A 12065-nucleotide genomic window follows, 5' to 3' on the forward strand; every position below is an offset into this window, starting at 1 on the left:
GCTGCTAGCGTTGATGGAGATCATGTTGCCTTGTGCATGTAATGTGACACAGGTATCAGCCTGATACTCCAGAGCATTACCCCCAAAAAAACGTGTTCATGAGCAACAGGCTACACCCGTCATAGCTGGTTCACGTCTCATAGCCTGCGCTGTGTAGTAATTAGGTATATATACTGACAATGAAGTCGACAATATAACAAAACAGTATGGAGGCAACGCTCACACCATCCTGTAGTAATGTCAATTGAAACTAAAAATCTCTGTGCGCCTTCACTTGGCTATTGTGTACATTGTGGCGTTGTTGTCATTAGTAATTACGATTGTACATACTCCGAATGTGAACATCATGCTTCGACAAGAGGAGGAGGGGGGGTGGTGGGCTTGCTCCTGCAAATGCTCCCTGTCCATTACTTTCCCACACTGGGATGTAATTGTCAGGAATGAGCAGTGTAAAGTGAATGCTTGTTTCCCCTTTAAGATTGAGTGACTCCAGGCTGTCTCCTCCTCCCTTGGTGACACAGCAGTTGTAAATGTCCTATCAGTAATTTAAAGCCCAGAGACTCCTCCTCGAAGTGAGAACTGTGGGCTGATGGAAATGTAGTGAGCAGTCTGAGACAGGCACTGGGTGAATCATTAGCCAACTGCCTCACTGGGATGCTTTTGTCTGGAGTCTAAAAGGAAAATATATACGTTCACATAGACATTGCAATATCTACTCTCTTCCTGACTGTCTCTTTTTATTTTGGGGGTTTTACCAATAAACCAAAGTGGATGTAATATCTGGTGGATCTCCGGTCCAAAATGCTGCTGGTTTCCCAGCGCACAGAAGCACCACGCATGGAGCCCTATATACCAGTAAGTAACATGCAGCGCCTATAGCTAGACCTCTCCCTAAAGTCTCATTGTATCTGATCCAAGTGTCATTGTATCCGATCATCCCGTAGGACAAACCCCTGGGCTTCTGAATTGGACCGTGAAGTGTCCGTCCACCCAAAGTGTCATATTATGTTTGTCTCCCGTGGGTTTAGGGTGGTGAGGATCCGTCAGCCAAGTGTGATGGGTAAAGGGTAGGACATGATGATAGGGCTTGTCATTATCTAATGAGCATTACCAGACAAAACAATTGTCAAAGCGTGACTGATCAGATTGGGAGAGGGGGCTATTATGGCCAAGCGATACGGGTTCTCTTATATAATGTGTGGCAGAGAACAAGGGCAGCTGCCCCTGGGTGATTGATAGCGTCTTGCCATCAGCAAGCGGTGGTGTTGCATTTTACAGTTGCAGGGTTACTGAAATAATGTCTGAATTATCCCAGATTAATGCCGATGACTGCACAGGGGGACTAATAGGATTAAAAATTTGCCAATAAACTCCAGTTTCAAAGCTGGAATAGCCCTGTATAAACAGAGGGGGTCTCTGCCTTATGCTCTAATGATTTGGGTGCTCCACGATTAGCGGTGGTCTACAGGCAGAATGTCAGGATGGGGTTAAACCGCCCAGACTACATATGGGGCTGCACTGCACTGAACAGCGGTACCAACTCCCCCCCCCCCTCCCCTCCCCATTCAAAGTGTCTTGAATGGGCTGGGAGTGTTACATGCAGCCTATTAATCTGGCAGAAGGCATTACAGTGTAATAACCGGTATGACTTCATTTGATGCCATTCTACGCAGGTCACAGGTCACCGCAGTGTCACCAGGAATTAATAGAGCACAAGGCTTTTAACTGCACTGCAGATCTGTGCCCTTCCGATATTATTAATTGCGAATAGCGAGCGTTAGTCTAAGGTCGCCTCTCGTGTAGGATCAATGAAGCATGTGTTAATGCAGCAGGTAAACCCCTTCCCAGCCAGTTATTGTTATCTTTTGTAAGCCAAAGACTTTGATGAATGCGCCGCCTCCTCTCCTTTTTGCTAAAGTGGCACCTGCCTCGCAGACTTGTATTGTCAACCAGTGGCAAGGCTTCGGCTTGATGTGCTGGAGCCCTGTCCAGCAGGGGGTGAATGTGTGTTTGTGTGCTGAGCGATCTGGGATTACTTGGATGATCATTGTGTGCCTTGTACAGGCGGATGTAACCGTGCCGAGCCTGTACCGCGTAGCAGAGCTGAGTTGGTATTTCGGAAAAAACGTTCGCTAATATCCCAATGTGAGAGTTAGCGCCGTTCAGCCCCGAAGCGATAACTCCAGCTCAGTTACACGTACCGCAGTCAGGCTAGAGGTGCTGATATCATTCCTAAATATGTTCTGGGAACTAGACCCTAGAGTTGAGATGTAGTAGCAGCGACAGACATTTTTCCAGACCCTGTTAAGATCACCACTGTCGACGTCTCACCAGCCGGAAAGGGTTGCTTTTTTCGAGGGGAACAATAGATCACGTCAAATATTGATAAGATAGATTTTCGATTCGTTGTGCCCCTCGAATTGCGCTAATTCCCTGGCACTGAACATGTTAATAGTTGGCGTTTCTGCAGCACATCGCACAGCCAGGAGAAATAGATTTTGTTGCAAGGAAAACACCCTCAGAGCCTCCCAGACACAGTGTGGGAGCTTGGAGCTGGCTCATGTTTTTTGAAACTGGTTTATGTTCCCCCACCCACTCATTGATTAACCCGTGTGTGGCTGCAGGGTACAGTGAGGCCAGGCGCTGCACGGGGAAGGAGCTGCATGGGAAAGAGCACAGAGAGGGTTAACGCTGCGATTCCCTCGTCGCCTGTCCTCTAGAAGTCAGTGGCAGTTCATGTCAATCTATTGTGTACATTATACCCGCACATGGCAGCAGGTTGGGATGCAGTATTAATAAGCGTTTCCTTTCTCTGTGCTAAGGACTGAGTAATATCTTCTGACTTCAATTCTGCAGCAAGCCTTCATTGTCCATGTGACAACACGCTGCTGTTCATAGGAGCTTGCCATTTATTTATTTTTATTGGTTCCCCGAGAACAACCTACCTATTGACTTTAGAGGGGCGCAACATTTTCTGCAGTTTTCAATCTATTCATTCAACATTACTGTACAAGGCACCGACTGACAGCGGCGTAAAGGACAGTCTTCCGTTTTCCGTTCGGCTTGTGTCAGCGTTGAAGTCCGATCAGACTGATTTCCAGATCTTCGCAGATTTGATGACCAGTAGAAGTAAAAGAGTCCATGTGGCTTTGTCATATATAACAGATGACTATAGCTAGAGTGTTAGAAAATACATTAAACCGTCCACTTTGCAGAGCAGAGCTTGGCCTTTCGCACAACTTATGGTGAAATCACTATGGGGGATTTATCGACAGCTTTGCGGCAGTTTTATGGCATTGAACAGGAGTGAATTGTGAAAAAATTGCAAAAGGTTGCAAAAAAAAAAATCATTTTATACATCATCCTCAGCAAAAGTTTACCAGTGGTTTAATCTCGGGGTTTATCAGGAGGAACGTGGTCTAAAAATGTTAGATTTAGGCCTCTTGCACACGACCGTATGGCTTTTTCAGTGTTCTGCGGTGCGTTTTTCATGGATCCGTTGTTCCGTTTTTTGTTTCCGTTGTGTTTCCGTTTTTCCATACAGCATATACAGTATACAGTAATTACATAGAAGAAATTGGGCTGGGCATAAAATTTCCAAAAGATGGTTCTGCAAAAACGGAACGGATATGGAGTACATTCCGTATGTGTTCTGTTTTTTTTGCAGACCCATTGAATTGAATGGAGCCACGGAACGTGATTTTAGGGCGATAAGGCCTCTTGCACACAAACGTGTGTCCCCCGTGGCCATGATGCAGGCGGCAATGCACGAACACCCACCGTGGGGCAGCCGCAGCGAATCGCAGACCCATTCACCTTAATGGGTCCACGATCTGGCCGTTCCACAAAAAAGATAGGACATGTTCTATCTTTTTGCGGAACAGAAGTACAGTACGAAACCCCATGGAAGCACTCCTTAGTGCTTCCGTAGGGTTCCGTGCTTCCGTTCCGCACCATTCCGCATCTCCGGATTTGCGACTCATTGAAGTGAATGGGTCCGGATCCATAATGCGGAATGCACACGGAACGCAATACATGTTCTATCTTTCAACGGAACAGAAATACAGAAACGGAATGCATATGGAGATCAGTAAACAGAAAAAAAAAATTATCATGTACAGGAGGCCTTATTAATACTAAAGCCAAAAAACTGTCAAAAGTTTTGTACAGTCCATGAGGTGCTGGTATTCTAATAATGTTGACTCTATTCACTGTAGTCTAAATCTGCTCCTATGTCTTATGCGTAACAGAAGCGTTACTGTAAGGCCGGCCCTGCATATAAGATAGCTGTTTGGCTACTGCATGCACATGCATGCTCGGCTCAGCCAGAAAGCATGTGTTCTCAGTAGGAAGAGAATCTGGCAGCGACCTGTCTCCCTGATGATTGGGGAGTTGAAATCCGACATGCTTGATCCTTATCTCCTCCAGAAATTCCCATCAGGAGACAGTTGGGAGGCCCTCATACATGTTAGATAGCCTGTTCATCCAAAATTGGCAACTTTGACCAATATATTGTACACCTAATGTTTTGATGGCTCATGCACACGACCGTATGTATTTTGTGGTCTGCAAAACAAGGATCCGCAAAAAATAAAATGATTACATCCGTGTGCCCTCCGTGTTACATCTGTTTTATTTATTTTTTTGCAGATCCATTGTAACAATGCCTGTCCTTGTCCGCAAAATGGACAAGAATAGGACATGTTCCGTTTTTGTGTGGAACAGACATGTAGACATATGGATACGGAATGGACACGGAGACATTTCCATTTCTTTGCAGCCCCATTGAAATGAATGGTTACGCATACTGGCCGCAAAAAAATGGAACGGACACGGAAGAAAATACGTTCGAGTGCTTGAGCCCTAAAGGGGTTGTCTGGTTTCAGTAGGAAACCAGACTACCTCCAGAATACGTCTGCAATAAAGAACTAGTAAGAACTAGCCGGTAGTCCCAGCCGAGCTCTATTTACCCGGGTTCAACGGTGACACCACATCAACAACACGTGACCTCTGCAGCCAATCACTGGCTTTGTTGGGTGGACCACTGATACCAGTGATTGGCTGCAGCGTTCAGGTGGTGTCACCGTTGCAGCCGTGTAAATAGAGCTCTGCCGGGAGAACCGGAGTGGCAGTGAGGGATCTTTTAGTTATGTACTTGCCAGTTCTTTTTCAAAGGCGATCCCAAGGGTTGTCCGGTTTCCTACTGAAACCAGACAACCCCTTTAACTCGCTATGTTGCATTGCATAAACGACTACTATGCGGCCCCAAAGAGTTAAAGAGCAGATTTAGCTATGTTGCTGAACTACAACACCCTGCATAGCACAGAAGATTAAAAATTACCAGCTGAAAGTTATAGAAGGCGAATGGAGAGTCGTAAGGTGATCGGGTGAACTATGTTTTTCAAAGATCTCCAGACCTTTCAAAGAAAGTTTTGTTAGATTAGTGAAGAAAGTGTTGATAACTCATTTCTCATTTCTACTTGTCTGGTGCCAACAGTGCAATTAAAGTGCTTGTAGAAATGACCTCGATGGTTTGTCAAGAAGGGTCAAGTAAGTTTTGTGTGTGTAACAGCATACCCGCTGTCCCCTCCCATCCCCCAAGTCCCAGCGGTGCCAGGCCCTTGGATCACAGTCTTGGCTTTTGTTAGTGTGGCATCCTGCAGCTAATCCCTCTTGTCTATATCTGGAAAGCGGAGCCAATTCTTATTTACACTCCCATGGAAAATAGGCTGGCAGTCATGGAAATAAAAAAGATCCGTTTTTTCCTTTCTCTTTCTTGCTGATAACCTCCCGACACGGTATCACAAAGCCATTTCTTGTTTTATTAGGCTCATATTGAAAAACGCACAATGAAGGATGGTAACACGGGTGAGCTAGTTTAATCCGTGATTGTTTTTATTATTATTGTGGCTTCGACAGCCATTGCCTGCTTGTCTAATGGCTTCCTAATATATTCCTAACTTCAACCAGGACTGGAGGCACGCTATGATAACCTTGTGTTTCAGTGCAATGTCAATGCTTCCTGGTAATCTGCTGACTTGACTTCTGGTTCTGCCCATAAAATATCTGCCTTAATAGAGTTTATGGTTAAGGGACACACTTACCACAGACGATGGCACTCTCTTGGTTCTAAATGCATCTTTGGAGCTAGTTTCTTGAAAATTCTAGCAAGTTGCCTAAAGGGGTTTTCCCTAGATCTGTAGTCCTAGTTTTTTCTTATATGGCAGAGGCGCTCTCAGGCACCAGGACTTGGATGTAATTGTAACCCGTGTGCTCCCTATAACTACACCCCTGGTTGTCCTATCAAGACAATAAGGGCATATTGATGACACAGAGGTGGTCCTACACTCTATATTCCTTATGTGAACAATAATAAAGCCACTATAATGCAATATCTCTTGTTCTGGTGGACTTGAATGGCCACCATGTAGTAATTGGTGGCCTTAAGGCCATTCGGCTAAAAGCTCTCTCCTTACTCCCTTCTGGTTCCTCCATCCAAGCCGAATGAGTATGTGTTTTTAATATGAATTGAGGAGAAAGCTGCTTCCAGATACTTCTGGTGACACCATATCTTCCAGGAGAACAAAAGGTTGTGGTAAAAATGTTCACTTTCCCGGATCCTTCTTATCTCTAACATCAGCCAACAACACTAATATGTATGGGGGGCCTTAACTTCTCAGCTGATCCCCATGACAGCTCCCGTATTAAAACCCTGTTAGATTTGTTAATATAACATTATCATTCAAATTGCCTTCGGAGCAACCAAAGCTACTAACCTGTCTCTATATGTGTCAACAGGCTACTTAAAACTTGGATTTTCTAGACCAGCAAACAATTTTTAATATCCTTACATACAGTTTGTCTGTGGGGAAGGGATGCATCTCTAGATCTCTATGGATGTATTAGGTGTCTACACTATTCCTCCCCCACCATCATATTCCTGAGATCAGTGTCTAGGGACCAAGTTTAATAATACAGTAAAACAGAAAATGAGGGAAAAAACAATTATTCCTGTTATCTAATATACACTTGACTAGAAAGAAATTGATCTTTATGAACACAGCTCTGGGATAATACCTTGATAACCTTCAAAGGGAAACAATATAAGTAGATTTGCATACAGGATTTTATTCTGTGAAAGGATATGATCAATTGGATGTAATCAAATATCTACAACCCATTAAGTGCACATCTGAGGTAGGATTTACGGCATTCTGTCAGTAAAGATCCAGAATACTGAAACCACCAGATCCAGTATATTCCGAACCTTGCCAGCGCCTGACAGATTCGCTATATTGGGGTCCATCGGGTGTCCTGCGTGAATACGGGCATTTTGCCAGACAAAATAAGATAGTTTGTCCCTTTTTGAAGGATACAGATACTTTTCTTTGGTATATGCCCTTATGCACCATATCTGTATTCCCAAAACGACCGAATATCTTATGGGGCACAGTAGGCTTGTGCCTATAGGCAACAGAGGTAGAGGGACAACTGTGTTTCTACAAAGAAAACATACTAGACTTCTGAAAGGTAAACTCTGGCCTGATTTGACTAAAGTTTGTGGAAGGGGTGTTTCATTACAAGCTATACTTGAAATAGATAAGACTGGCTGAAAAAAAAAACACAGGTTCATCAAGTTCAACTTTTCTCAATTTTTTATTCATTGCTTCTTTTTTTTATCTTTGTTTATTGTAGGGCCCAGTAGAATATGGACATATGGGTGGAATAAGAGGTGTAAAGTGGTGTTTTTTTCAGCAAGGACAAAGATTCATTTTTGACTGCTCTTGCATGACTGTGCAGAATCTGTCTGCCAAGCTCTCATTGGTGCACCAGATACCACTCAGCACATTGGGAAAATGTCCTGCCTGCAACCAACGAACCCCGGCCACCCAACCCCACCCACCCATCTATTTACCTTGCAGCTCTTTCATTTTCTGGATTAGTTGGCCCAAAAGTAGGCTGCTGATCAAACTGTACCTAGGGGCAGATATGGCATTCTAGGGCCTCAAGCAAAGTTATGTCTAGGGGCCTTCATCACACTTGTCATCCTCCCTTTGTCGCACCTCTAATCTCTACCCCATCAGTCTGTTTAAGCCCCACTCTCAGCTCAGGGCAGTTCTGCTACTGCTCTAAGGATGGGAAGGGCCTCCTGGGCCCCTGTGCAGGTTCTATATCCGCCCCTTTAGTGCTATCCCCCTGATTTCTTGGATCACAAGCATTTGCTTGGTTTACATGGTGGCCACTGACTGTTCCCAGGTCCATGCCAAAATGCAATATGTTAAAATGTTCTTAAAGGGATCCTATATAAAGTTTGGACCTATCACTGTGGAAGACCTCAAAATAGATGCATTGGTATGATACCCTTAAAAAAATTATACTAGTGGGTACAATTATACCTAAACAGCCCCCTCCTCTGCCAAACAGGAGAGTAAAAAACCAGCATGTCCTGTTTAAGACTCACATGGTATATCACTTGATCTCTCAATGGTAGTGAGCAGCTTTGAAAATAATCATGTAGCATACATGTCTTGACTCCTTAGGCAGGAGTCAAACATTGTATGACGTGGTCATTTTCAGAGCTGCTGATTGGCTGAGAAAGATCATGTGATAAACTCCAATGGACTAGGAAGTGCTTCCTGACCAGTCCCTGCTGAGCACTTTAGGGGCTGCCTATCATATGTAATATTATCTACTACTAATATAACACAATTATGGTATCATACTGATGTCTCTGGTTTATAGGTCTGTCATAGTGACAGTAAATACCCTTCAGCAAGGTCACACTGGTCAACCAGAGAATTTGAAGATTTTTCAGTAGGCCCATCCAGCTCAATAACTGTGTTTTTCATGGACATTTGCAACAGAAGATCCCCCCATGATTCTTACTGACCAGACCAAATGAATTGCTGTCAGAGATAACTTCTTTTCATTTGTAGAGGGCTTTCTTTTAAGGGTTATAGAGCAGGTCTTGGGCAGGGAACTTCCCTCCTATGAAGCTCATATGCCTGACTACCTCTTTAAATCCACTATTTATGTATTACAATCCTTGGTGCAATGAATATGCAAGGGATCTGTAGTGTAGAGCCTCCTATAATTCTCTATGTTGAGTCCAAGGTGCCCCACTTTGACATGAAACATTTTCCATGACTCCTTCAACCTCTTCTAGAGGCTCCCCACTTGACCTTGCTAATTTAGTTATCCTAGTGATCGATCCATAACCGCAGCTTGAAGAAGAAATCCATAAAATTATGAAAATGATTACAAATAAATGTAACACGAAAATTAGAATAGGTAAAGGCAACCCAAATCTTTGTCCTTCATAACATTTCCTTCAAAAGTAGTACAGATTCATCCACCTACGCTCCAGCCTTTTCAGCTAACCATTATATCTCTGTTACATGGCCGCCCATGCCCTATTAGTGGTCAAAAAGTTAAACTTGACTTTGTCAGCTAATTTTCCGCATGTCATTGAATAAAACAGAAAGGCTGCTGGATCCTCCTCAAGCCGTCCTACGAGACAGAAGGGAGGAGCGGCAGAAGACAAATGCTGAAATTATACTCCTGTTTACAAAGTTGTGTGACATTATAAGGATCAGAGCAGACCTGTTTCTCAATTCTCAAGATCTATCCCGTGTTCGGATTGATGTTGAGTTAGGAGCTGTTTTAGTCAGCAGAATTTCTCTGGTTAACCCTTTGTTACGCCCTCCACCCTTGCTCTTACTAGATGGTTTTAGCTTGGATAAAGGCTAATTAATACCGCTTGCCCCCTCTTGAGTGATCTCTAATGTTTGTATATATTGCTATTTAAATGTAAACTGCGATCATCTTTGTTTCCATGACACTGGAGAAGTCTTTTGAGATTCCTTCCCATAATTCTGCCCTCCTCCCTGTGTCTGCATCAGTCAAGGCACCAGCTAAGAATCTGGATTTGCATGAGAAATTGTGCAGGCGAGGAGGGGTAGTTCAGGGGAATGACATCTGACTGTGTTAGTGTGTGTATGTGTTCTTTACTTATAAAACGGCGTAAGAAGTGAAACAGAAATGCTTGGCGAAAAAAAATGTTTTTCAGAAAGAAAATCGCAGGAACTTATTCATTCTGAGAATTCATGCGGCAGAATATAAAGAGTATCACTTTATAGACATTATAAACAGCACGAATCAAAAATCACGTCTTTGGTTTGCCCTCTACATGTCCTATTTTAAGGAAGGGTACGACCACATGGGGCAGTCGCAGCGCGGTTGCAATACTGCTCGTAGTAGGCAGCGTGGTCCAAATTAGTTAATTGGAGCCCGCTGCAGCTCGTGGGGCCACATGGTACTCAACTGCAGCAGCATGGCTGTGTCGCAACCGTGTCACAACTGCTCTATGCGGCCATACTCTTATAACCACATGCTCGGGCTTCTTGATGCAGGTTGGAAGCCAAAACCAGGAGTGAATTCAAAAAAGAGGAGGTCGTATCTGTAACTCTGTCCTTTATACTTTCTCTCCTTTTATGATCCCCTCTTGATTTTGACTAAACTCCATCAAGAAACCGCTTTCACACAGTGAGTGTTTGGTCAGTGATTTCCATCAGTGATTGTGAGCCAAAATCACGTGTGTTCTACACAGGACATATGTGGTCCCACACAGAGATAAAGTATAGTGGGAAGCTTTGTATCTGTTCTGTGTTTTTTGACCTGCACCTGGATTTGGCTCACAATCACTGGTTGAATACTGACTGTGTGAAAGCGGCCTAAAGGTGCCCAGACACATTCAATAGCTGTCAGCTGAACGATCGTTCATCCACCAGCCATATCTCTTCTGACTCATTCCCGGCTTTCCTATTTGCTGAAGCTGAGAGCAAAGAAAGCCAATGCCAGACACTTCTGATGGTGGCTTATCTCCTGAGTGGCGGTGACTTTTCTCCCAGAAGAACAAAAGAATCGGGCAAAAATATTTACTTCACCGATCCTTGTCCAACCCCAGGGGTGCACCAGTAATGAGGTCAAGTGAGGCAATCGTCTCAGGTAGCACCAAGTAGGGGCAAGAGAGGAGCAGCCGAACAGCCATGGGCGGAAGGGAAGGGGTTAGGTTAAGAAATTGGCATTGGGGAGGAAGGACGCCATTTCAGTTTTCGCCTCAGGCAGCACTAAGGCTAGGTGCACCCCTGTCTACCCCAACATCATCTGTCAGGGAAGAGCAGCAGCTCTTATGGGTAAAGGGGTGTATTGTCTGGCAGCATGAGGGAAAATCCTTCCGAAAGGGAGTATAACTAAGAAAACCGAGGACTAGCCATTGACAGTTCACTGTATCGTGTAATATACAGTACATGCATTAGCTATATAGCAGTCCTGTGAGGTCTCATTATTGGGTTATTGTGCTGCAGACAGAATAGAGTTAAACACTAAGCTGTTGAGACATAAACAACCGCATAGGATAGACTCTTGCCATAAATAGGCTTATTTCCCTACCCGTTTCCTGTTGCTCTGGTCAGGTTGCCTTCGTGTGTCCTTTTCATGACAAATCTCCATGTGCGTTGCATAAGACGTCTATTGAGAATGCAGGGAGTTGCCACTCCAGCCTGGCTGGCTACATATTAGTTTAGTGCATATTAGTTGTAATAAATCTTTTAGCCATGCTGTTGACCTTTACAGCATTTTATAGTGTTCACGTCAGTATGCCGGTGCCTACAAGTATGAGGAATGTTCTGCGTGATATAGAAATACTCTTCCATGACATTTACATCTGTGTTCAATAATTACAGTTATTATTTAGATACAGGACATACGGGACGGTTCATTTGAACAAGCCCACGTGGAGAAGCTATGGGTGCGCACTTTAACTCGCAGTCCCAATGTCAATGTTCATGTTATAGATGGTGATTTTCTCACGGGAGATGCAATTAACCCCTTATGCCCTGTCGGTTGCAACGTTCTAGAGAAAACCGCTTGAAGTCTTTATGCAGATGAGAGCTTTAGTGAACTGAGGGGTGGGGCCTAGCCTCAGCTCCTCCGGTGCTGGCCCCACCCCTCAGTGCACTGATGCTCTTATCTGTATAAAAAAAAGACAGTCTTTTTTCTCTGGA

The 12065-nt window shown here is 44.1% G+C and overlaps 1 protein-coding gene across 1 annotated transcript in view; it reads left to right on the top strand.

Annotated features, from left to right (window-relative positions):
* The first annotated feature begins 608 nt into the window (after positions 1 to 608).
* Positions 609 to 12065, top strand: part of MAMLD1 (mastermind like domain containing 1) — a 228610-nt gene continuing 217153 nt past the window's right edge. The window contains exon 1 of the mRNA XM_044268252.1: positions 609 to 855. Coding sequence (XP_044124187.1) covers positions 802 to 855 — 54 coding nt within the window. The 5' untranslated portion in view covers positions 609 to 801. The remainder of the gene's footprint in view (positions 856 to 12065) is intronic.

Source organism: Bufo gargarizans, chromosome 9 (assembly GCF_014858855.1).
Source record: "Bufo gargarizans isolate SCDJY-AF-19 chromosome 9, ASM1485885v1, whole genome shotgun sequence".
NCBI classification, from domain to species: Eukaryota; Metazoa; Chordata; class Amphibia; order Anura; family Bufonidae; genus Bufo; species Bufo gargarizans.